Source organism: Brassica napus, chromosome C8, assembly GCF_020379485.1.
Source record: "Brassica napus cultivar Da-Ae chromosome C8, Da-Ae, whole genome shotgun sequence".
NCBI lineage: Eukaryota > Viridiplantae > Streptophyta > Magnoliopsida > Brassicales > Brassicaceae > Brassica > Brassica napus.
The window spans coordinates 38,880,202-38,906,743 of NC_063451.1; the positions used below are offsets into that span (position 1 = coordinate 38,880,202).

The 26,542-nt window shown below is 33.0% G+C and overlaps 2 protein-coding genes, 1 long non-coding RNA gene and 2 pseudogenes across 3 annotated transcripts; 3 read left to right on the forward strand and 2 right to left on the reverse strand.

The window, feature by feature from the left end:
* Positions 1-225: 225 nt before the first annotated feature.
* On the forward strand, positions 226-1,677 carry LOC106368029 (mitochondrial fission 1 protein A). The gene is made up of 5 exons (XM_013807903.3): positions 226-436; positions 765-903; positions 1,014-1,135; positions 1,248-1,311; positions 1,418-1,677. The coding sequence occupies exons 1-5, from the start codon at positions 344-346 to the stop codon at positions 1,510-1,512; spliced, it is 513 nt and encodes a 170-aa protein (XP_013663357.2). The 5' UTR covers positions 226-343; the 3' UTR covers positions 1,513-1,677.
* A 203-nt stretch (positions 1,678-1,880) lies between these two features.
* Positions 1,881-3,194, reverse strand: LOC111203981. Its single transcript, XR_002656393.2, has 2 exons — positions 2,471-3,194; positions 1,881-2,356 (listed from the first exon to the last, which is right to left on the reverse strand). It is a non-coding gene; the product is annotated as an uncharacterized LOC111203981 (long non-coding RNA).
* An 873-nt stretch (positions 3,195-4,067) lies between these two features.
* On the forward strand, positions 4,068-5,879 carry LOC106414781 (annotated as a pseudogene).
* An 8,114-nt stretch (positions 5,880-13,993) lies between these two features.
* Positions 13,994-15,534, forward strand: LOC106412456 (annotated as a pseudogene).
* A 4,280-nt stretch (positions 15,535-19,814) lies between these two features.
* On the reverse strand, positions 19,815-24,661 carry LOC125592010. Its single transcript, XM_048766981.1, has 2 exons — positions 24,634-24,661; positions 19,815-20,755 (listed from the first exon to the last, which is right to left on the reverse strand). Exons 1-2 carry the CDS (start codon positions 24,659-24,661, stop codon positions 19,815-19,817), a joined length of 969 nt encoding a protein of 322 aa, XP_048622938.1.
* Between the last annotated feature and the right edge of the window lie 1,881 nt (positions 24,662-26,542).

Genomic DNA, 26,542 nt, shown 5'->3' on the forward strand with positions numbered 1-26,542 from the left:
TCGGTTCTTGTTCGGTTCTTCGGTTCCGGTTATTTTGCCCAGGCCTAGTTGGGAGCATCAACTTTTGTGTAGCTCAAAACGTTTACAAAATTAGTATTAACCCCAACATTTTCATAATTTCTCTATTTGTCATTTGAGTAAATGTTTGATTTTAATTTTTTATCCAAAGTGGGTTTAATCGAATAAAATAAAAGATATGGGATAAATGTGGGTAGATTTAGAAATTAGAGGGTCATGTTGCAAACTCTGGAAGGGGTAATAAATTCTTCTTTCCGCGTGACCTTGGGGAGCAAGTCCTCCAGTCTTCTTCTGCGAGAATCAGAAAAAGCGAAAATCGAAAGAAATGGATGCGAAGATCGGAAAATTCTTTGACTCCGTCGGTTCTTTCTTCAGCGGCGGCGATAAGATCCCGTGGTCTGAGGGAGATGTCATCGCTGTAAGTTTTCGAATAACTAAATCTCTGAGTTAAAATGGACTCGCAAGCTGATTTTACGGATATTAGAAGCTGTTCTTGGTGTGAATTTTTAGCAGTTTCTGGTGAGATTCATGAGAAATTAGGTTTGATTTCTTAATGATAGTTGGTTACTTGATCAATCAGTTGTGAAAAAAATCATGTTCAAGTGAGAGAGTGATTGCTGGTTGCTTGAAACTGCAGAGCTTTTACTAAAACGACACCGCATCATCGTAGTTTTATTTTGGTGTGGGACTTGTTCAGTGTTGAAGCTATGAATGAACTCTGTTGTTGTTTTTGATTTTGATGGAAGGGATGTGAAAGAGAGGTTCGAGAGGCCACAAACTCTGGCAATGAAGGACTGAAGAAAGAGTGTCTTATGCGGTTGTCCTGGGCTCTCGTTCATTCCCATCAACAGGATGATGTTCAACGTGGGATAGACATGCTTGAAGGTAAGCTAGCAACAAAAACAATCCTATCTTCTTCTTTTTGCAAACCATGGCTTGTTATGCATCATGAGATTTGATAAAACTTGTTTGGTTTGTTGTTCTTGTTGTTGCAGCGTCTCTTGCGAACAGTGCTCCTCCTTTGGAAGACCGAGAGAAGCTCTATCTCCTTGCTGTTGGTTACTACAGGAGTGGGGATTGCTCCAAGAGCAGGCAGCTCATTGACCGCTGTATCGAGGTTTCATCCACTTCTTTCCAACTCTCTTTTCTTTAGTATACGTTAACTTATTACTTTGTGATTATATAAATATATATATCTGTGATCTTTAATGGATGCTATGGTTTGGTAGATGCAACCCGATTGGAGGCAAGCTTTGGTACTAAAGAAGTGCATCGAAGACAAAATCACAAAGGGTAAGCCAACTCACTCGTCAAAAAAAAAAAAAACAAGAAACGAAAAGTTCCTAATTTGAGAGTCAGAGAGTTACCGAATAGTCTTTATTTGGGGTTGTATTGGCAGATGGAGTTATAGGGATAGGCATCACTGCTTCAGCAGTAGGAGCCGTAGGTCTGATAGCCGGTGGTATTGTAGCGGCGCTGGCTCGCAAGAAATGAACACGACGGTCCTTAACTTGTTAAGCTTGTGCATACAATAGCAGCAAGATGCTTTCTTTTAGTTTCTCTTTGAGAAAACTGTGTTTCCCTCTGCCTCCTCCTTTGACATTTTCAATAACGAAGTTTTGTGATGCATAAAAGTTTGAGTTGGATTTTTCATCTTTACTTGAGTGGGCAAATTCCTTTTAAAAAAAAAAAAACCATACCATCTGAATCTTTCCCTGTTTCGTATATTGGCACATTTGACCACAATTAGCAAACATTCTCCCCAATTGATCTTGTAAATTATTAACTTTAAAATAATGGTGGGATGTGGGAGTAAGAACATCTCCATCCATTAGAACCCATTAGAGGTCATAATGATTAAATTAAAAGTAAATAAAATGATTTGACAAGTTTACAACTTAGTTAGTGGAAGTAATTTTTTTCTCCTTCAATGGGAGAACCCCTATGGGGTTCTTAAATAATTTTTTTTTTAAAACAAAGATGAAAGAAACACAAACATTGAAGTAACATTTTGGTCTGTAAACTACAACTCTCAAACTATGTTAATCTTCCTAGCTTTTCATGTTAATTAAAAGTAATTAAATCCATTTGAGATTATACACTTTACTTGGCCAAAGATCGTATATGTACCTTACTATCCGGTAATATTTGTCAAAACCAGAGACCATAAACATTTGTTTGAAGAGATGCGGACTTTGTGGAAACATGCTCTGCAACCATCCTACTTGCACTCCCGGAACCGGACCGACTCTCTTCTTCTTATTAGCCCTGACACCAAGCTTTGAACAAAAAACAGACATAAAGTCTCTTACAATCACGAACACTCTCAATAGCATCACTACAGCAAAGATAATCATAAAACAAAAGAACACATCACAAAAGGCACAATTTTTTGGAGCTCAGAAGCAACAATCATCTAAGCAAAGGGAGGCACAACACAAGTTTGCATTACAAGAGGAAGGAGAAGAGAAGCTGTTCTTGAGATGTGCCTTCGTCGGTAACGAAGGAGTTGATGAAGACACCAAGTTCCTCGTCGTAGTTTCCGTTGAATGGCTTAACGGAAAACGAATCATAATCTCGTTCCGCCGCCGACCGTACTTGCTCGCGCACCTGTCGCTGCTGTAAACCCCTTCGGATACAAATCAAATCTTCTTCTTTTCACTTTGATCCAATCGTCTCTTCTCTCTCTCCACAAACGATTCGATTTTTTCTTGCACAAAAACTTCAGAAACATCGACGAAGAAAGACAAAAATTGTTTTCTTCCTTATTGCCTAAAAGGCATCACCCAATAAGAAATAGACACATATGGGGTCCTTACCAATTCTTAAAGTGCTGTGTTTAGTACCGGTTCTCTTCTTTTCTGTATTTTTTCATTTATTTATTTTTTGTTTTTTTTAAGGAACCCTAACTAAAACCTCCCGATGGAGGGGGTCTAATAGCCTTAAACGGGTTTCCTAAAACTACGTCGTTCTCATCTTCTTCCTTTTATTCTTCTTAGCTCAAGTCGAGATTTTCTGATTCTCACCTAAAAGAAACTCTAAAGCGTAACTTCTTCTCAGCTGTTCTTGTTGTGATATAAAGGTACGAATTCGAATTGAATTTAGGCATTATATTTTTATCTTTCGTGTCTTAGTTGATGATATTGTGACTCTCTGAGCAGTGTCAAGATTATAATTGTATACTAGGTGTCTGTAAAAAAAATTAAAATATATTTAACAGATAAGTAGAAATTATATTTTAAAATAAAATTTTATTAATATTGTAAATTTTATTTTTGTATCAATATTTTAATATAAATTTGATTTAATTAAACATAAAAATTATATTTAAGAATATGCATGTATATATTTGAAATTATAACCTTAGATAGATTTTTCTAGCTATTTATTTTAATTAAATATATTAAATAAATTTGTAAAAGTTGTATAATTACCAAAAATTAAAATTAAACAATATTTATAAAATTTGTAGATATATAAGAAAATAATAATTTTACGATTAAATTTTTATAATTTTCTAAAAAAATTGTATTCATTTTTGAAAATTTTAGTAGTAAAATTGTATAATATAAAAATATATAATTAAATTATATTTCGAAATTTATAATGCCATATTTGAATATATTTATTTTAATGATGATTTATGAATTATTCCCATATTCTAAAAAAAATTTCAAAAATATAAATTGACATTAAATGTAATATATGAGTTATTACCATATTTTAAAAATTTTACCAAAAATATAAATTAACATTAAATACAATTGTTTATGTCATATTAAGATATAAGATATGTCATCAATTTAAGTAGTCATGTCATATTTGTTTTGTGAAATTGATTGTAGAAATGACGCGTGGTAAAATCAGTTTGTAAATATAGTCTAGGGGAGGGATGCCTTCTTGTGACATAAGAACACGAGCGAGCATTGTTATCTGAAGTTGATATATATGTAAAATGTTGACTCTTTCTTCTCTGTTTTCTTCCTCTTTCGCTCTCATGTAGTTGTCACAAATGACATGTTTCATTCTGACGTTTGGTAGGTTTGGACGCAGGTACAAAACATACATGACGAAAGAAGAGAGTTCCAAGGTCACTAGAAGAAGCACTAGATCTTCATTAACTGTTACAAACCCAATGAATCCCAACCCACCATTACCAACCGTTAACGATCTCACATATGGGCAAGAATCAATCACCCTGGATGCTCTTCTCTCCAACTTCCCAGGCAGACGCTCTCAGATTCTAGACCTGATCCGTCTCATTGGCCCCTTGGATTCCCCTACTCTTCCAATAATCATCTACGGAGACGCCTCAGCTGGCAAAACAGGCGTTGTTCTTCAGGTCTTCAGACATCTCAACCGCCCTTTCGTTTATTCCACCTGCCGTACGTGTTGCAACCCCCGTATATTGTTCGAGTCCATTCTGAATCAGCTTTCGGTGCATAGCAAATGCTCTTCCAACGGTTAAGCTAGCTCAAAACGATGCGACAAGCCATCTGATTTCGTCAACTTACTTAAACAAGCACTTAGACCCATGGGGAAGACGGTGTACATGATAGTTGATCATTAAAGAGTGGGACAAAGGGGCAATGATTCTGCAGTTTCTTTTCAGTTTGTATTCTGTTTTAAAACTGCCTCAACTTGGTGTAATACTCATCAGTGGGTTGCCACCTGATGTGTACTACTCTAACATGGGATACACTGATCCTCTACCGATTTACTTCCCTGAGTATTCTGAAGAGGAACTTAACTTCGTCAGATCTTCTTGAAAAATCAACTTGACAAGAAATTATACTCAGCATTTCTAGAGTAAGGCTTTAGTATTAGATGCTCTCTCTATACTTTAATGTTTGCTAATGAAGTTTTGTTGTGTGTGTGTGTGTGTCAAACAGTGTTGTATTGAGACCTTTCTGTAGAGTCACCAGGAGAGTTGAAGAGCTTTCCACTACCTTCTCATTACTGTTCAGAAAGTATTGTGAACCGCTTGATGATTTAGGGGTTTCACCTAATGAAGATCTGAAGAGCCATCTTAAACCGCATATTGCTCTCTGTTTGAATGTGGTATTCAGGGTCTCTAGTCATTCTCATGACGTGACACCAGAGGCGAGAGGAGGCGGAAAACTAGCAATAGTTCTGAGAAGGGTGAAGAGCTGGAGGTGTTGGACTTTCATATGTTTACTTCAGCAAAGTACCTTCTCATTGCTGGGTTTCTCGCTTCTAGAAACCCAGCAACGCTAGATGCTTCTATGTTTGACTCCACAGGGGGCATGGATAACCGTAAAAGAAAGCGGAAGTAAGTAGTAACAAGTGTATTATGTAATGGTACGTAATGGTATTGTGTTCTCATGATGCATTTGAATACTGATGTTTACTTCTCTCAGGGCATCTGAGAAATCGATGGAGAAGAAGGAAATTGCAGAGCAGGAAGCTGCGATGAAAGGGCCTGGAAGCTTTCCACTGGAGAGACTATTAGCGATATTCCAGTGCATTGCCTCTATAGGAGATTCTTCATTTAACGAGGAGAAGAAGAAGCTACTGTTTACGACAGAGAGAATAACAACATGATGATGTCTGATATTCTGCTTCAAGTGTCGAGTCTTTGTGATGCAAACTTCATAATCAGAAGCGGAAGCTGCCCGTTAGAAGGTTCTGTTAGATACCGTTCCATGGTGTCTGAAGATCTGTCTCTGCAGGTAACACGCTCTTTATTTGGAACTATTAAGAGTTCAAATAGCATAGGGTGTGATACAAAGAGAATGCTGATGCACCTTATGTTTTGTGTTTTCTTTTTCTTTTCCCTCTGGTTATAGGTTGCAAGAAGCCTCAGCTTTCCACTGTCCAAATATTTGTACAGGAGATAATACGCTAGAAATCCAATAGTTGTCGACTCAAATGTTTTTGAATATGTATCATTTTCATATGAATAGTGAAATATTATTGACATATTTTTGCGATAGTTGAGATCATTATCCCGAATCTTGAAGTTATGAATATCGTATTCACAGACGTATTCATCTAACGTTTTGATAATGCATCTCATAAACAAAAAGCTTGCACTAACGAAAACGATTGACACTCTATGAACAACTTGGAGACATAGTTTTTCATAGGCCTGGGCATTTCGGGTATCGGTTCGGTTCGGGTAGTTTGGATAAGGGCTAGAGGATCCATTTAGTACGTAACCTATTTTCGGTTCGGTTCGGTTCGGATAGTTTCGGGTTCGGTTCGGTTCGGATAGTAAATGTAGGAACCGGAATATATCCAGAAAATTTTTTGTTCTCATTTGGATCCGATTCGGGTTCGGATAGTTCGGGTAGTTCAGATAATTTGGATAAAATATCGGTTATTTAGGGTAAAATATCAAATAATTAGGATGATTTAGATAAAAATTTGGACATTTCAGATTACTTTGGATAAAACTATTTGGATAGTTTCGGATACTTTCGGGTAGTTTGGATACTTTATAATAATTTAGTTATCCTCAATTATTTTCAGATACTTTTAATAGAATTTTAAATTAAAAAAATATATATTTAGTGATGTTATATATATATATATAATTAATATTTTTATATATTCGGGTACCCGTTCGGTTCTTGGTTCGGTTCCGGTTTGGTTCGGTTATTTCGGATATAAAAATATATGAACCGTTCGGGTATTGGTCCGGTTCCGGTTTCGGGTATTTTGGTTCGGTTTCGGTTCCGGTTATTTTGCCCAGGCCTAGTTTTTCACGAAGTTGCTGATTTTTTCTTTTTTCTAACACAACGATTTCATTCATTTATTGAAGGATAGTTGTTTGGGGCCTTGTTTCTGGAGGTTTAGGACCTGCCAGCTTCTGTATCTCATTCTTGTATCTCACCTTGTATTCTTCCATGAATGAATGATATTGTTAGTGTTACAAAAAAAGTTGCTGAGTTTATTTGTTTTTTTTTCCCAATTTTTGTCTAAATAATAATAATTGATATGAAGTTATAATGGTGAAAATAGAACCATCCTTTTAAAAAAAATATTATTTGTGTATGGCATTCGCTAGATTGTCTATGTCGAGTTTGTATTTTGTTTTCTTGCGAGTTAGATCACAGAGACCATTACCAATGCTTGTCTGCGTATTTATTATCCTATACTTATATAATGTCATTTGTATAGTTTGAGTCATTTGTACATAGTATAAATACATGACTTGTACATTGAAGTTAATTAATGAGAATGAAATTACTTTATTCATATGATATCAGAGCCAGGTTAATTAATTTACTTTACTTTACTCATAGTATTGACCGACCCAACTGGAGAAACAGATAACATGGCGTCGACTAGAAACACATACTTGGCGTTGACCTCAGTATGACCGCCCGTGTTTACTGGATGGTCATTATAAAGGAGACATAAGATATTCGTTTTCCTTACCTCCAATGTTTCTATATTATATAGATCAAGCTTTTTCAATTTTCTTCCGTCTTAGTAAACTATGGTGTCTACTTCTTTTTCCTTTTTTTTTAAACAGCTGTTGTGGTCGGCTAAAAAACCTGCATGCTGATCTATCCTAGCTTTATCATGACTAAAACTGACTAAGCTTTGAAATAATATCGGAACCTGATATTCGACACGGTCTATATTAAGAAAAATTGACCAGGAATAAGATGAGCAAACTCATATTCCATATACTAAAACAAGATAAAAGAGAAAATATATAACTACAATTATGCGTTTTTGTTTTAGTAATTAATTTCACATCATCTCAAGTAAGATAAAACTATAACCAATATACCAGACACAAACTATCTATCTATAAAATCCACGAATCTTGACATTTTAGTATATTCTAATATATATGTAGAAGCAAAATGCTGTTTTCTATTTTTACATTTTTATTTTCTGAAGAAACATTTTCATGAAATATATCAGAGCTCGAGACAGACTATCTCTATCTATAAAATCCCTGAATCTTTACATGATTTTACAAAGAAACATTTTTACTTTACAAAAAAGAAGAACAAGATTATTTGTCTATTATTGAGAATATATTAAAAAGTTGTGAGGAAAAGTACAGAAACTTTCTTGTTTTATTTTTGCTGTTTTGTGAATTGCATTCACACTCGCTAGATTCTCTCAGTTGACTTTGTACTAAAATATCTTCTTGCTAATGTGGTTGTCTACAAATAGTATCAACATGGTGTAGACTAATAATAGAAAGAAGTCTTTATCACGAAGCACAAATGTTTGGGGGTGTTGGAATTCGTTTTTGACAAAGTAGTGTGGACCATTTTTTCGATGGGTTTTTTCGACGGAGACGTCTATCGGAATGATCAGAATTTGGGCTCGATGTAATCGTCACCATGAAAACTATGAGTTAGTGTATTTGTTGGTCAAAATCGGAGTTGTTTTGAACGAGAAACGGAGATCCAAAGTGAATGATATAAAAAGCTTATAAAACTTTATATTTGGCTAAATATAAAACCTAATCAAATAGATCACTTTGAATATTTGGGTTTGGATTAGAAACTGATCTTGTTAGTTGGACATTATGTCAATTAACTAAATCTTTCTAATTTTATTTATGATGATCTTTTATGTTTTTTTTAAACATAAAAATGCAAACCCATATAAAGTATTATTGGCTTTGATTTGTTTGGTCAAAACCATTTATTACTTTGCCCACTAACGTGAGTAATGGAGAATCAATTCTCATTACTGCATTAGTTTACTCCATGATCACATAACGTACGTATTTGACTTTTGAAGTTATATAACAATACGTGAAAGCTCATTCATAAGAGATATTGGAAAATAAATCTTTGTTCAACAATTCCTCATTTTATTTTCTTTCTCTTTTTCTTTGATATTTCTTTTAGAGTCTGAGAGTACACACAAAACTAGTTTCGTCAGGCTTCTGATAGAGTGACACAAATCAGAAAATTATTTGCAGTTGTATCTTGGGACTCATTACGTTATCGAATCGTCGCATTACGGAACGTATTTTGAGTTAAGGAAATAGATAATATCTCGCCTCTGCAGTTGTATCATTTTTATCTTAGTCTTTGGTATAATTTTATCAATTTTATTCTTCACAATATTTAGTTCTCCGTAGTTTCTATAATACGGTCCTATCATGGGGTTGACTTCATATATATATGTGACCTTGTTTGTTGGATGAACATATAGATAAGTTTTATAGATTTTAAGACATTCTTTTGTACATTCAATATATAATATATATTCATCAAGTTTATGTTTGTCTCTCTATATAGCGTTTGGCGTCTTTATGAGTTGTTTGTGTTGCTTATATTTAAATGGAAACGCGGTTTTTCTCCGCTTGTTCCGTGAATATGAACACACGTGTGTGTTTTGTTTTCTTTGGCCATCATATTAAACCGCCAGAGGTGAGCATTCTATTGTTTCACTCAAATCATGTATTTATACGTATTTTATATTGTGGTAATCCAATAATATTTTTATTAAGATCATTAGAATTGGTCGTTGAATTTTGGTGATCATAAACAATTAACTAAAAAAAATAGTTTTTAACAATTTAGGAACCTAGTCGCTGACTTGCTTCGCCAGGAAAATCTACACTTTCATCCATGTTGGTAAATATTTAACTTAAAAAGTTTAAGGGTTTTATGCCTAATGTTTCATTTATATATATTCAAAACCGGTTTTGAGGGTTACTTGTGGTTCTGATCCGAAAATCCTACTAGATCGGACTAGTTGATTACAACTATAACTGATAGTGGCATGCATGTGTTTCATATTACTCCGAAGATCAGACACACTGTTGAAGCTTAACAAGGGCAGTGATGCTTTTGCTTTTTTGCTTTTTTTGTCAACAGGCAGTGATGCTTTTGCAATCTTTTAAAAACTAGTTAAAAAAAAAACAAGGGCAGTAATGATTTGATAAATGTGAAAGCTGGAGAAAAGAAGTTGCTATTTTGACTGGCCAAAATGTTCATAGAATGTTACGTATAGTTCTTTGTATTTTGTGCAGCTACGCATCCTAAAACAACGCACGCACCTGAAATTAATAACTAGTGATTAAAAAATGATCGAACACACTTGCAGTATTTAAGTTTTATAATCTTATATATTAAAACAGAAGTCACAGTATTGATTCATGTGTAATTTTTTTTAAAAAAATGGACCTAATAGACCTATTTCTAAAAAATCATGTTACATTTAATCTCTAATCTTATCATTTAAATTTTGGGCCTACCAGAAATTTTTATTTGGCTATCAATAATTAGATTTAAACAATAGATGATCCATTGGATTTATAAATAGTATAAATTAAGTAGATATAATTTAATGTTGTAATACTATACTTCCATATGTTAAATATTTGTCGATGTTATCTTTTAAAATTATAAAGATTTTTTTTTTAAATAACAAAAATCATTTTATCTAACAATGATTAATCTTTACTACCTTAAACCAATGAAAAATAATTTTAAACTATATAGTTTATTTTAAAAATTAAACAAAAATTAAATGTTTAATTATTTACTCGATAATATAAATTTATGAAGCGAAAATTTTATTTTTAAAAAACTTTCTAAATTTGTGAAATGTTACAATATCTTTGAATATGACAATAAAAGAATATTTTACTAATCTTTATATATATGGTTACGATTTTAATAATGAAATAATAATCCGAAAATATATATATATATATATATATATATATATTTTAATGTATATATATATAAGAATATACAAATACATGTGAAAGTTTGAAACAATCTATTCAGTGAAAAAAATATACCGTAAACTTATTATGTTTTAAAAATTGATAGATACATATATATTATAATATATACTAATTTAGAATTGAAAACAAAATATTTATATAAAAATAAATGAAAACAAAAACCTGCACAACTAATCTTTATATATATAGTTACGATTTTAATAATGAAATAATAATCCGAAAAAATATATATATATATATATACAAATACATGTGAAAGTTTGAAACAATCTATTCAATGAAAAAAATATACCGCAAACTTATTAAGTTTTAAAAATTGATAGATACATATATATTATAATATATACTAATTTAGAATTGAAAACAAAATATTTATATAAAAATAAATAAAAACAAAAACCTGCATGGTTGCGTAGATCGAGGTTTAGTTTGTTTATCGGAACTTTACTTGATTATAGTTTTCAATTATGTGAATCCCTAGACTTTGTCGTCATATTCACATACAGCATTATTACATATACACACATCTGGTCCGCATAGCCTCCATATTAATGTTTTCACCACTGTCTTTAAACAATTCGAATCACAGTTGTATATTTGTATGCTTTTGAAATTGTAAGGTTACATTAGTAGAGAGATACTACTACAAATCTACAGTGGTTAATGAGAAAAAGTCAGAAGAACTCATTTATTAGACATCACAATCACCGTGATCACTTCATTGAGAAAGAATAAAAGTCAAAATAATCCATTTAGACCATCACAATCACCATATGATCATTTGAACGGAGAATATATTTGTCGCAGAAAATGTAAAATCGTCATATAGAATGATGTACTCCCTCACGTCACTTATTTACTGTAGGAACATTTTGAAATATTCATATGGTGCTGTTTCATACTTACAGACACGTGCCCGCTTTCTCTCCGTTTATCCAATCTGTTTGCGTGGAACTGTATCATGTGTTGGTGGTATCTTTGTAAGCTAATGGATTCTTCTTGAGCTGTCTCTCTCTGAGCTAGAGCTAATGGATTTGATCATTTGATCTCATTATTGTTTGTCGGCTGTTTTTTTTTGATGATAATAGGATGTATGGACCGAGTTCCTACTATTCCCGAAGAAAGATAAAATTGATGATTAGGTACAGATTTTTAACGAGGTCTAAAGTATAATCCCATCTTCGTCTGATTGACAGTAATTTCGTTTTACCAAAACTTGAATACAGAATCGATGGATTTTCGCTTTAATTCAAATCAACTCTTACCACTGGTTTACCACAAAGTAGCATCAACTTCGTTCGTTGTTTATTTATGCTTGGGAAAATGTGGTGGTACGATTAGGATTTTAACTCCAAACTAATTCGTCCATGAATGTATATAGTAAAGGTAGATTTAGATGGAAATATAAAATTATTTTGGTGGGTGATTGTTAGTGTTTTTGGACAATATATATAACTAATGGAAAAGCTTGGTGGAATGTTTGAAACTGGTCTCTTAAAATAAGTAACTAGTAGTGAAGAAATGTATCTCACTTGCATGACTTTCATAATAAAAAAAACGTTTTAGTTTGTTATCGATTTACAGCTTAACACGGTCGATACAAGTAATGGCTTATTCACTTTACTTGTTAATGTGAACGAAAATCCACATACGTCCGGCTTAGGTGCAACTGATAAACATTTTATACAGAGGATGCATAATGTACCTAAAGCATCTTTAACCAATTAAACTTTAATACTACATATTGGTAGGCCACAGTCTAACATTTAAAATTCCCAAAGATCATATATAACTATGTTTTTTTCTTTCCAAATCAATTATTTTCATTCGTTACAAACCAATCATGTTCTTTACCTCTCACCCATTCTAGGCGAACTCAAAAAGTCTCCCAAGTTCGACCAGGACAGTTTTTCCATAAAAGAAAGGTTAATTATTAATTTAAACACACATTAAGTACAACGTTGGCCACACATAGCTAAGATAAATTATTATTAAGATTTTGTGTATCTCTCCAGAAAGGAACTCTATTTTGAAGTTTCCAACACTCTATATTTGAAGTTTAAATGTGTTTTTCTCCAAAATTAAAACTTCAAACTCAACTTCAAAACTATTTATATTTTATAATATGGTCCTTATATTTGTCATAACTAATTTGAATTCATAAAAAAAATTGTAAATAACTAGCACATACATAAACATATTACAACAATATTAATTAATTAAATATTATATTAAAATATAAAAAAATTAAATAAAAATAAATTAATTAATATTAAACTTCAAAAGAAATATTTTCGTAATTCATATATGATCTATTAGTGCATTTCGAAGTAAAAATGGCTCTCCTCATTTTTACTTTGTAGATTACGAGCTAAAAGTTGTTGAAATCGGGTAATATTGATACTTGTTAATACATTAGATCAGAACAAGAAAGTAAAAGAGAAATATAAAATATTGCTAAAAAATAATTTCTTTTCGATGATATTAATACTCGTGAATATATTCGATATGAATAGAAAAGAATTTTACGAAAATTAAAAGACATCAAAAACAACAACAACAACAATCATCTTCAGTTTCATAAAAAAATTTGGACAATATTTAAAAAAATTGAAGTTTATGGATCAAACTTACCTGACTATTAGTGTTGTTATAATATTTAAATTTGTGTAATAGTTATGTCTTCATATATTTTTTAAAAATATTTTTGTTAAGGTTTTATGGTATATTATTGTTGTCCAAATCTAACTTAAAATATTTTAAATCTTATTTTAAAATTTTATTTAATTTTATGTGCAAAATTTAAAATTTGTAAACAAAATTTAAAATATTTATGAGATATAATTTTTTTAAGGATTAAAACAATAAACGAAAAATATTTATAAATCATAATGGTGATGTGTGATTGTAGGGACCAAAATACAAATAAAAATATGAAACTTTAAATTTGAAATTTTGAGTAGTGAAATTTCATATATAGAGTTTCATTCTTCGAAATGAAAATTTGAAGTTTCTTTTTGGAAAGCAAAAAACTTTATATTTAAAATTATAGAGTGTCTTGTAGAAATGTTTTTACGTTCGCCAAAAAAAAGTTATAGTCAACGCCTTTTCTGAATAGATTCGACCTGGCAACTTTTAAGATTGTTTAAAGTATGAATCAAACTTTAATTTCGAGAAAAGGACCTCTCTTTTTGTTTGTTTGTTCAAGGACCTCTCTCTATAAATTGCTAACCCACAGATGAAAAAAAGAGAGGAAAAAAGAAGACTTCCCTTCTTTTGCCGGCTATAACGCGCCTATCTCCGTGTCCACACTTACTATATTGCGCCCAACTCCGTATGCGCACTTACTATATTGCGCCTGTCTCCGTCTTCGCGATCGCTTCGCCGTCTAATGTCTGATTTGCGACGTCTCCTTCACACGTTTAAACAATAACTTGTCCGTATGTGCAAATCCAAAATGGGCGTCAATGCTTCAGAGCCGACTCGAAGACCATCTCGGCCGAGCCAATCTCAGGGAAGGCACCACTCCTCGAGACGCTCTCCGTCAACGAGCACGACCGGTACGACAACAACGAGCTCGAATTCTAACAAAACCCCTGCTTCCTCCTCCTCCGGTGCTTCTTCTTCAGCCGCAAGTCGAACATCCCTCGCTAGTCTCCGCGAATCCTTACCCGAAAACCCTCATATCTACGACGTCTCCGAGATTCGCGCCGCCACCAACAACTTCCTCGCCCACCGCTTGTCTTCCTCCTCCTCCTCCAAAGCCTCGTGGCGATGCAATTTGCGCGGGAAAGAGGTCGTCGTCTTCCAGAGAAAGTTCAGGCGGAGGATCGCCAAAGACGAGCTTAAGGATCGCCTCTCCGATATCTGCCGGAGCCACCACGGGAGCATCATCAAGCTCCTCGGGGCCTCCGTCTCCGGAAGCGGAGGAGGCGATCACATCTACTTAGTCTACGAGTACGTCAACGGAGCGTCTCTCGCCGATTGCTTGCGGAACCCTAAGAACCCTAACTTCACCGTGTTGTCGAATTGGGCCTCGAGGATCCAAATCGCGACGGATCTGGCCCATGGGCTCGACTACATCCACAACAAAACTGGGCTCAAGATCGAGAATCTCGTTCACAACCACATCAAGAGCTCCGCGGTGATCGTGACGGAGCCCGATTACAACGCGAATATCTGCCACTTCGGGACCGCGCAGTTATGCGGGGAAACGAACGAAACGACGCCGGAGAGAGACGGACACGGACGGAGAGGACGCTCTTCCTCGAGATTCGAAGGCGCGAGAGGGTACATGTCGCCGGAGTTTCAGGCCTCCGGGATCGCCACTCGGGAATCAGACGTGTTCGCGTTTGGAGTCGTGATGCTTGAGCTTCTCTCCGGCGAGGAGCCGCTGAAGTATAGGTACGACAAAGCCACCGGGGATTTCGAGCGGACTTCGGTGATTGAAACCGCGAAAGCGGTGATCGACGGCGGAGATGGAGATACAGAGGGGCTGCTGAGGAGGTGGGTTGATCGGAGATTAGGGGATTCGTTTCCGGTGGCGGTGGTGGAGAAGCTGACGCGATTGGCGTTGGAGTGCGCTGTGGAGGATCCGGTGAATCGGCCGGAGATGGGAAGAGTCGCCGGGAAAATATCGCAACTGTATTTAGAATCGGAGAAATGGGCGACGAACATGAAACGGCCAACGGATATAACCGTCTCCTATGCTCCCAGATGAGGAAATAATGAATCTCAATTCTTTTTTTTTCAGTTTTTCTTTCATAATTTGTATATTCATTTTTTTTTTTCAAATTATTGATGATTTATTTGGTCATGTGGGACATGAAAACTATATAATATGAGGAATGATAAACATCCGTTTCCCATACGTTGTTCGGGGTAGTACATGACATGATGCTTTAGTTAAGTTAATGTCTTTGGTGTTTGAGGATTTGCAATAGTATTCAAAAGTCAAAATGATGAAGAAGAGATAAAGTTAAGGGAAAGTAGTAACAGCATCTGCATTGAAGGTTCAATGCACAAGTTTACACTTTTCTCAAAAAAAAAAAAATTAAAATATTCTTTTTTTTTGTGAACTCAGCTCCTGCAGGTTCAGTGGAATGAACCTGGTTCATCACTATATCGCGGGCTCCACGCTATTTGGTGGTGGTCCGCGATTGGTCTGCTTAATTTTTTTTTTTTTTTTTAAATCAAACGAAAAAATAATAAAAAAATAATAAAAAATTAAAGTTATGAACCCCACTCAAGGTTCATTGATGCTGATGCCCTCAGGCTTGTAATGGAATCTGTTTTTGAGTCGTGTGGATGTGGTTTTAAGTCAAGACATGAGTTATATGAGGGACCAATCTTACATTAATGTTAGTTTGATTTAAGAAAATGTTTGACTAACGGTCTAATGCAAGTGTACATGTGTTATCTGGACCCTAGACTACATAATTTTCAGAATCAAGTTTTCTTATGTAGTTGTGTTCTGATAGTTTTGTATGTCAGTCAATTTGAAGTGATGTTCTCGTGAAGCTTTTCTTCTTCAATTCTATGTGAAACATTCGAGGTGGCTTTCACGATATACGGGCTTTTGCATAGATCTTAGCATTGGGCTTAAGGTACTTCGTAGCCCAATAGTTTTTTTAATTATTTAACTGCTCGGACTCATTTGAGGGCCTCATCTCTAAAAACAAAGTCTGAAACATCGAAGAACAAAATAAATGAATACCACAAAGTTTGTTTTAATTCAACATTGCATTTACGTCTCTCTCACTCAAGGGTTATGCCAAAATTAGCAAATCCAGATTCTTAAATTTTCCAGTTAATCTCTTGAATAATATAAGTCCGTTTGATGCTTGCATTCCATAAGGATTATACTTCTACTAGCTCTCATATGTTATGTCCATTGGCCTAAATCTTTGGCTTTTTTGTTGTCTTCTGGAAACAATAGCATACAAGCAAAAACTCTCATAAGACCATATACGTTATAAAACGTATAGATTATATTTCTTACAAAGAAAAAATATTCATATGTGACAATATGTATTCTAAAAGACCATATGTATCCAATTCATTCAACATTTATACAGCATGCAAGAGAATCTTAAAAAAGGAGTCTTAGGCTCCGAATGGTAACAGAAGGATGAACGGTTCGGGATGAATGAATTAGATACTGCGGTATGGGCAAAGCGCGGTTTTATTAACTGAAGAATACTAGCGGTTATTAAAAATAAAAACGGTACATAATAAAATGTGAATGGTAACAAAAGCGAAATGCAGTACATAAACAATAGTAGAATGGTAAAAATATTATAAGCGGTGCGGAATACAAATTAAAATCAAATATATTAATAAAACAAAATATAATTATTACTAATAAATATATAAAATTTAAATTTCTCTTATGACACAATATAGACAAAGATACTATAAAATTTTTGAGTTTACCTACAACATATTTGTAATATTATCTCTTATCTGAGCCATATATTCTCCATCTACTGCATTTGTAGATTTGATATTTTTGTGTCATCTAATTCGTTATCTGAGTTTGTATTATTTGTTCTCGTCTCTATCAATAATTCAACAAAATCTAAAATTATGTAGCCCCATTGTACATTAATTTACTAAATATATTCTAGACAACTACATTTTTTCTTAAATTATTTAATATAAATAATTAAGTTTGATATATATTAGTTTATATTTTGTATATTACATAGCTATTATAGTTCTAAAATGACATTTTCTGTTTATAAATTAAAATTATATTGATACATATTTTAAACTTAATTATTTATATTTAATGAATTAAAGAAATTGAAATGAAAAAAAAAACAAAGCTCACCAACACATCAAACCGCACCAACTTATCTTCTTATGCGTTTCATGTGCGGGTCGTCGACCACACTTCCAATTCTATTTTCTTTTCTTTTTTAATTACAAACCACACTATGTGTTTTGTGTGTATGTTTAGGGTGAATGGTTACATAAATAAAAATATACATGCGTTTACTTGTATCCGTTACCAAACATTCATAACTTTTTGGGCCATAACTGATGATTGGTCCATCCTCTGTCATTAGTCAGAAGGTATTTCAAACTCAGATCAGACAGTGTAGTACGCTTTCGGACTAGTCCATTATGTAGCACTAATTACCTTCCTCCCGGAACCGACCAGATTAGCCGATAGAGTTTATAAAAAAAAACATTCATAACCTTAAAGGATGCAATTTTGGATTAACGGTCAACTGGTCACACTAGTAATTAAGCAGGTTATAAATAACCGTATTGGATAGAAAATAAAAATAAATAAAATTATTGAATATAAAAGGAAAAGAGAATGAGGAGTCAAGTCAAAACATCACATCATTTTACACAAAGCATACAACTGTCTTGTCTTGTCAAATCATTTGCGTCTACACAAAATCTTACTACATTGAAAAAAAAAAAGAAGAAGACAAAAATCTTACTCCCATACATATTTACTAATACACAAACATAGACATGCACATACGTGGTCCTTAACTACTATACTATTAACTTTAGAAAAAAAATTAGTGTAAAAGTTAAAGCCATGAACTTTAGAGTTCTTTTTTGGGTAAAATTAGAGCCTTTTTTACCCAAGTTTTTCAACGTAGATGACATTTTGGTACAAATTAAGCAATTGACCTTCTTAATTTTTTTAACTAGAAAATAACTCTTTCAACTCATATGTAAGTACGTATGAATATAATACTTGTCGTCCTTTGCTAATTGCTACTATTAACTTTAGAAAATTTTTGTTGTTGTAATTTGTAAATGCTAAGGCTATGAACTTTAGAGCTATTTTGTAGATAACATTTTTTACCCAACGTTTTCAAAGTAGATGACATGTGTTTTGGTGCAGATTAAGCAAGGAATCTTCTTAATTAAGACAATAGTCAATAACTCTTTCAGCTCATATGTAAGTACGAATATAATTATTGTGGTCGGACGACGAGAAAACGAACTACTCGATCGATCATGGCCTTGATTGATCTAAAGAAACGGCAACGTTTCGCGGATTTGGGGCCAATACTATAGTTGATGCATTGATGAGTAACCAGCGGAGAGCGTTATCTGATGTGAAGAGGAAGGTGGTAAAGGAACGATGGTGCACATATATCACCGCTGAAGAAAAGGATCATAGAGACATGCGAGACCCGTTTAAAGATGGAACAAATTATTAGTTACTTCATTCATGTCAGATTAAACATAAGAAAGTGAATACATATATGATGATCGGTTGTCTAAATCGTGCAATGATAGCAATAAATCAATTTACCCTTTTAGATGTTATCCACTAATCATAAGGGTCGAATTAGTATTTTGATGAAGTACAATTTCAGTTGAAATAATTGATCATTTGAGTATTAGTTGAAAGGTTCGCAGCTCTCTGGATAAATTAAGTTTGCAAGGTGAATTGGTGATAAGACAATATGGCTATTCGTACGCTTTATTAATTTCTAAAACTTCTGTTTCAGATAAAGAATTAAGTGATATATAGATCTTCTCTTCATTGATGAGGCAAGACTTTGAATAGCTATCTATGGAATTTGAAAAATCAGATATAGAGAAACAGGCTATATATATATTGAGATATATCATATAAATACAGAAATATAATACATACTATTCAATAATGTACGTTAACAATTGTTTTTGCATGCAATTGATTGGAAAGTTGAGAAGTAGGTGCAGATAGAGTAATAACAGCCTTTGGTAACAAGAACATTATTATGTACGACCACGCTAAAAGATCTTGTTCTATGTTTTAACTTTTAAACTATTGAAGTAAATCTTCTTTATCTAAACAAAAAGCAGCTGAGATTTACTATTCCACAACATGTTTTCTTGTTCTTTTTCTTTCTTTCAATATTTGCAATCCTTAATAAACACTTCTTCTGTCTTTTGCCACAATACTTAGCAGCAGAACTGGAAGCTCCAGCTTTTCTTGTCTCTTCTTTTCTTAATCATATACTATTATAAATATGAGTATATTTTTTTGATGAAATGTTAAATTTATTAATCATCAGAAGAAAGAATAGTTATGTACAAAAATAATTAAAGACATTATAGCCTAAGAGTGTGCATGGAACCAGCGCTGCATCAAGCCCCGTAGATGAGGTTTCTCCCAATATTTGACTGACAGTAACCGATTTTTCACAGCTCTCCCAATTACCTCAGCCAATTGGCTAGCCTGTCTTGGCCTCTTATGGTGTTTCTTGTCATTCCTCTCTCTCCAAATCATGTAAATTGTAACTTGGAATACTAGGCGCAGAAGAACATAGGCAAGACGATCAAAGTTGTGTGTAGCAAGAAGATGAAGCGTGGTTTCCCAGTCTGGATCAGGGGGCCGACCCATTAGTGTTCCTACTACCTCTAGCCAAAGCGTGTAAGTGTAGGGGCAGGCGAAGAAAAGGTGATCCCGCGACTCGTTTGGTTCACCGCAGAACAGACATCCTTGAGTGAGGCCCCAAGCACGCATGCGATCCCCCGTAGACAATTTATTCCTTATAGCAAGCCAAGTAATGAATCCAAAACGAGGTACTCCTAAGGAAAACCATATCACTTTGCTCCATGCCGTAGTAGGACTGTGCGTACGTATCTGCTGCCATGTATCAGCAGTAGAGAAAATCTTACGAAACTCGTTTGGTCCTCTCTTCCATAGAGCAATATCAGGACCAGTACGATCATCAACAAGCGTGTGGCTTTCGACTGCTAGAATCATATCGCTCATTTGCCTATCTCGGCATCGACGAAAAACCCAATGACCAGCATTCCACACTTCACACACCAAAGCATTACGCGCTATACCCAGTTTCTGAGTCTCAATCTCACCTGCAACCTCAATCAATCTACCCAGCGGGTGCCATAGATCTGTCCAAAACCGCGTGGTCTGGCCATTATGAATCTCCAAACGGAAGAACTGCTTTGCAATTGGCCTCAACTGTAGTAATCTTCGCCGGACCCAGGAGCCAAGGCCAGTATCTCTAATATCCCAAAAGGACTCTTGTCTCACTAAGTGTTCTCGCACCCAGTCAGCCCAAATCGTATTACGTTTATCATATTATGCTGAGGACCGGTTCTGTGCACACGAATACACAGCTAAATAGCTAATACGACTAATTTGTTGGTTATACATTAGGGTATACTATTATAATTTCGGGAGTTTCAGTTGAAGATGACTTTGAGTTTGACTCGTGGAATTTATATTGGTTCAATTTTTCTTCTTTCAGAGCTGTCATCCAAGTGGAAGAAAATATGCACTGATGCCACAATGTCTACGAAAATGCTAGGGCAATAATTTACACTACTTATGAGAGATATCCCCGGTATATTATTTGTGAAACATTACAACTTTTTTTTGTAGCCACATGTCATTACTAGGATGATTCTTAGAATTATTAGAGAAATATGTTGGTCCATCTAATTATATAATAAGCTATTTATTAAACTAACCATAAATTTATTATTAATGTCATTTATTATTTTCTTAAATAAAGATTACGGAATTGCCTAATGTGGCTAAAGTATATATGACAATTAATGATTTTGAATAATAAAGATTTGATAAAAAAATGTATCTTCTATCAAATTTGTTTAATTTTAAACTATTAAAATAATTTAAAAAAAATCACAATAACCATATTATAAAAATTTAGATTTTTCTGTATATGTTATATTTTGAATTTAAAAAAACGACTATAAATTACTAAAACTGTTAAAAGTCTCACATTCAAATTTTGCGATCCATGGTTTAAAATTTTTGTTATGACAAAATACAAATGATTACAAAATCATATAAATAAAAGTCTAATTTAATTAATCATTAAGATTTAAAATATATATGTATATATATCATTCTAAATTAAACTATAAACCATATTGAATAATTAAATATTTTAATTTTAAAATTTACTTTGAATAATTTTTTTTGATAAAAGTTTTGAACTAACATTGATAAAAAATTTTAAATTATAAATTACTAAAATTCAATGAAAATTTTGTTATCAATAATTTAAAGTTTTTGCCATTAAAGATACACATGATCAAAAAAACATATGAGTAGAAAGCATCATTTAATAGACATTAATATTAAAAATATACTATGTATGTTAATATCATTTAAATTTAATTACATATCCTATCAAAAAATTTTTTAAAATTTTTGAATTAATAAAATTGATTTATACGTTCGCACCAATTTAATTATATATGTAATAGTTACTGATTTTTAATTGTTCAATATATATTTATTATTTAATAATATGTAAAAACATATAATACATAAAATAATTTATATATATAGTGTTTATCCCGTGCAAGGAGCGGGTCTTAATCTAGTAGACTTATAGTTGGCAAGCAATAAATTGATTGTATAATGTACGGTTATTGAAGACGCTTCTAAAGCAATACGGTTTAAAATAATTTATGAGATGATATTCAACAATTCGATTAAAGTTGATGGTTAACATATAGTTTATATTGTTTACGAAATGATGCAACATTAATTATAAATAAATGACTAAAAGGTGTAACTATTTTGGTATGAAAACTAAAAGGTATGCCCTTAGTGTAATTCACAAATTACAAATCTAAGCATAATATCATTTTGTCACACACGAAAACTAACAAAACCACAAAAAATGTGTTTTCCCGCAAAAATCTAAAAACTATTTTTTCACGAAATCGTAAAATCTCATTTTCTCGCCAAAACCGAAAATCTTGTTTTTCCTCGAAAACCGCAAAAACGTATTTTCCTGCAAAAACCGCAAAAACGTATTTTCCTGCCAAAACTGCAAAAAAGTGCTTTTCCGCCAAAACCAAAAAAAAATATTTTCCTGTTAAAACCGAAAAATGCGTTTCCCGCTAAAACCAAAAAAATCTTGTTTTCCCGCCAAAACCACAAAAAACTCGTTAATTTTGAAATAATTATTATGTAAATATATTAGACTGAATAATAAATGTAATATAGTTAAAATTAATATCAAATATATTATTAAATAAACACAAGGGTATTTTGATAATTTGTTTACTAAACTCATTTGGATGGAAATAAAAATAAAGAAACAAACATAAGATTCATTTAGATGATTCATCTAGATGAACTATCTGGATGGACAAACAAACAGTCACAAAAATCTGAATGGATCATCTGAATAGATAATACAAATGAATCATCGGGATGGAGATGACAAATAGTGAAACAAACAGCCCCTAACTTTATTCATAATACTCAAAACCACATCAGACTGTTTTATATACAAAGTTCTTGAACTTCAACTAGTTAGAATATTAAAACAAAGTTCTTGAACTTCAACTAGTTAGGATATTAAAATAGTAAACATTTTTTTGATCATTTGTATTAGATATATTATAATATTTAAACATTTTTATTTATAATATTTAAACATTAATATGCATTTCTACATTATTTTGTATTACATTATAAAACTGCATTTTTCTGTTTTACAGACTTTAACCTCTAAATACGTCTGTCTATGTACTCACGGATGAATTTTGACCATGTTTGGCCTATGCCTATCAGGTATAAATTCAAAGAAGGACATGTTCATATTCTTTATTTGTTCATATACCCATTCGTTAGTTATTAACTGTTTAAGAACAGTAAGTTTTACAAAACATGTAGGCTTTGACTATAAAGCACTCATTGCGCAACACAAAATGGTGGAAAAATTATTAGAAAATATTATACCTTAGGACAGTTTTAAGTTTATTATTACACTATGTGACGTTTCTACGATTAAAGTAGTTTTATTTAACAAAATTTAACTAAATTATTTAACCAACCTAACTAAATAAGCTTTCACTCAACTGTATACTCTAACTAAGTTATATATATGTTTTTCTATTGACAAAATTTCATCACAACCTTTCATTTTATAGATAATCTAAGGATCAAACAAATCATAGATGAAATGGGCCCTTCTATTTTTTTTTCGTCTTCTTCCTCCTAAACTTTCTATTTTTGCTAAATTTAAATTTGATTATTCAGATTATTATTTCAAAAGAACTTGCATGTAATTATAATCTATGTTTCTCAATTTATCTTTTAAGATATGTCAAGCTACAGTTCCGATGATAGTGTAATAGTGACACATACAATAACAACATCAACGGCAGAGACGTTATCGATTTTGGCATATCGACGACGGAGACATAGATGACGGTGGAGACGTAGACGACGGCAAAGACGATGCATAAGACCCATCATCCACCATGGATCAGACTATTAAAATCAATAATTTCATCCACCAAGACCACTGCTGCGCCTTCACATGTTAAGGTTTCTTCACCACAACCATGTCCCAGCTCCTCCTTAATCGTCAGGATTTATCTTCGTTGTGACATTTATTCATCTCCGACGCGCTTCCAGCTATCACGAAATCTCGAGAGCAAACATGGTTCATGTCCGCATGTTCACATACTTAATGTACATCCACCCACGTTAAAAACATCTGCAACACTATGTCCCCATATGTACGCTTTATGGACATGTACATATTTACAAGCATTACAAAACATCTAAACGTGTAGCACCATCTACACGTACAGAGGTGAATGCCAATCAATATTGATTACTTTTTTTAAGATATCGCAACGTGTACAATGGTATTTAACATGTCCACATGGACTCCTTTTATCAATATACTATGTACACATCACATTATACATTGTCTACCGTGTCCACATCACCGTGTCCACATAAAGTAATGTCCACATTAAACACAACACGTTAAAAACATGAAACATCTGCAATTTAAACTTTATGTCCCATGTACAATGGTTTCACCTTGTCCATATGTACGCTTTCTGGACTTGTACATATTTACAAGTATTACAAAACATCTAAAAGTTTAGCACCATCTACACACCTTGTCCATCGTTGTTTCCTGTCCACATGTCCATATACTACTTGTACATTCACCTCGTTCTTTTGGGAAAATTGCCACGAACAGACTTTGTTGTCTAAGGAAATTGTGTACACAACACTTCTCAATTTCCTAATATTCATTACGGGATCCTGTCGCGGTTATCCACTCGTTCTTTTAATTAAACTAAACGCGTACATCGGTTTCTTCCATGCACACATTTTCTTGTCAGCGTTGTTTGATGTCCACATGTACACATATTTAATGTACATTCCCCCCACCAAAAACCTACCACAAATTTAGCACCATGTACAAATGGTTGTTCCCATGTTGTCCATATGGACACTGAATATGTACATGTACATATTTACTAATATTACACAACATCGTTGTTTACTGTCCACATGTACACATATGTAATGTACATCCCACCCGTAAAACACAACTACAAGTTTAGCACCATGTACATATGTATGAGGTTTCCATGTTGTCCATATGGACACTTACCAAGTACATGTACAAATTTACCAATATTACACCACATCTAAAGATTACTCACTATATACACTTGTACAAAAGTTTTTGCTTTGTGCATATGTACACTATTTAGGCATGTCCAAACTTACCAATATCAGAACACAGCTTGAACGAGAGCTTCGTGGTGTTCTCTGGAGTTTTTTTGTGTGGACTTTTTTAACCGATTTTTAATTTTTTTATCGATATAGTTTTGGTTTGCAGTTATAATTAAACTAAAATAGTTAAAGTAATGAACTTTACAGTGAATTAAGTTAGGAAAAGTGTGCAAGGGTAAGAAGTGAACTATGTTGTAATAAAATAAGTCAAAAAGTGACTTATAGTGTAAATATTTCTATAAATAAATGTTAAATACACAAACACCTTTAGATGTGTTTACAAATTACTAATATAATAGTGTACATACACATCATTATCCATGTGTACGACCCATGAATGTGTACATATTTTGTTTATTTTCAAAGTTTTTAATCAGTGGCATTTTAGTAAATATGTCTTCATCTTCTCCAGAATTTTAGGGTTTTCTGCAAAACTTTTACGGCCGCCATTGATTTCTTTAACATAATCTTTCATTCTTTTACGTTTTAACTATATGTTACACTTCAAGATCGTAGTTTTATCATTTATAAAATATTTTTCAAATTCAGATTTCAAAAATAGTGAGTTTTTTGTCAAGGGAAATGAGTTAAAGAGCACAAGGGGAGATGAATTGAAGAGCAAAAGGGCTCTTGCGGTATATATTATAACGGGTTCTGTAGTGTTTGAGATCTTTGTGTCTTCTTTTTCTTGTTTGGAAAGATTAAAAGAATAAAATTTATTTTTGGCTAGAAAGAAAAAAAAAACAATGATAAAAGAAGAAGATAAGGAAAGAGAAACTGATGGGTCCCACTAGCTGAAAACCCCACTTTCTGGTTCTGTTTTAGTTGAGATAAAATACCTCAGTAGTTGAAACTGTCTTTGAGTGTAATAAAAGCTCAGAAACTGCCTTTAAATGTAAATCACTCAAATTATTACTCCAAAGTTCAGCCCAAAGTTCATCAATCAGATGAAATATCAGCTTTGACATTTACTCCATTTACTCCTGGTTTTGTTAGAGTAATAAGATTTACTCCACTTTTTACTCTCTCTTTTCATTTCCACATTTTGTATAGTTCCCCACTTTTCACTTTTTTTTTTCCTCTGTTTTACTCTGATAACTACCGATCACACTCGTAGAGTCTTAATTAAATTTGGCTAATTGAATAGTGAGACCTTATACATTAATTACGAAATTGTTTAAACGAAAAGGAGAATAAGACTGTGATTGACAAACACTATAGTAAATGAGAATAATTAAAGTGGAGTAATTTGGAGTAAAAGTTATAGAGTAAATGAGATA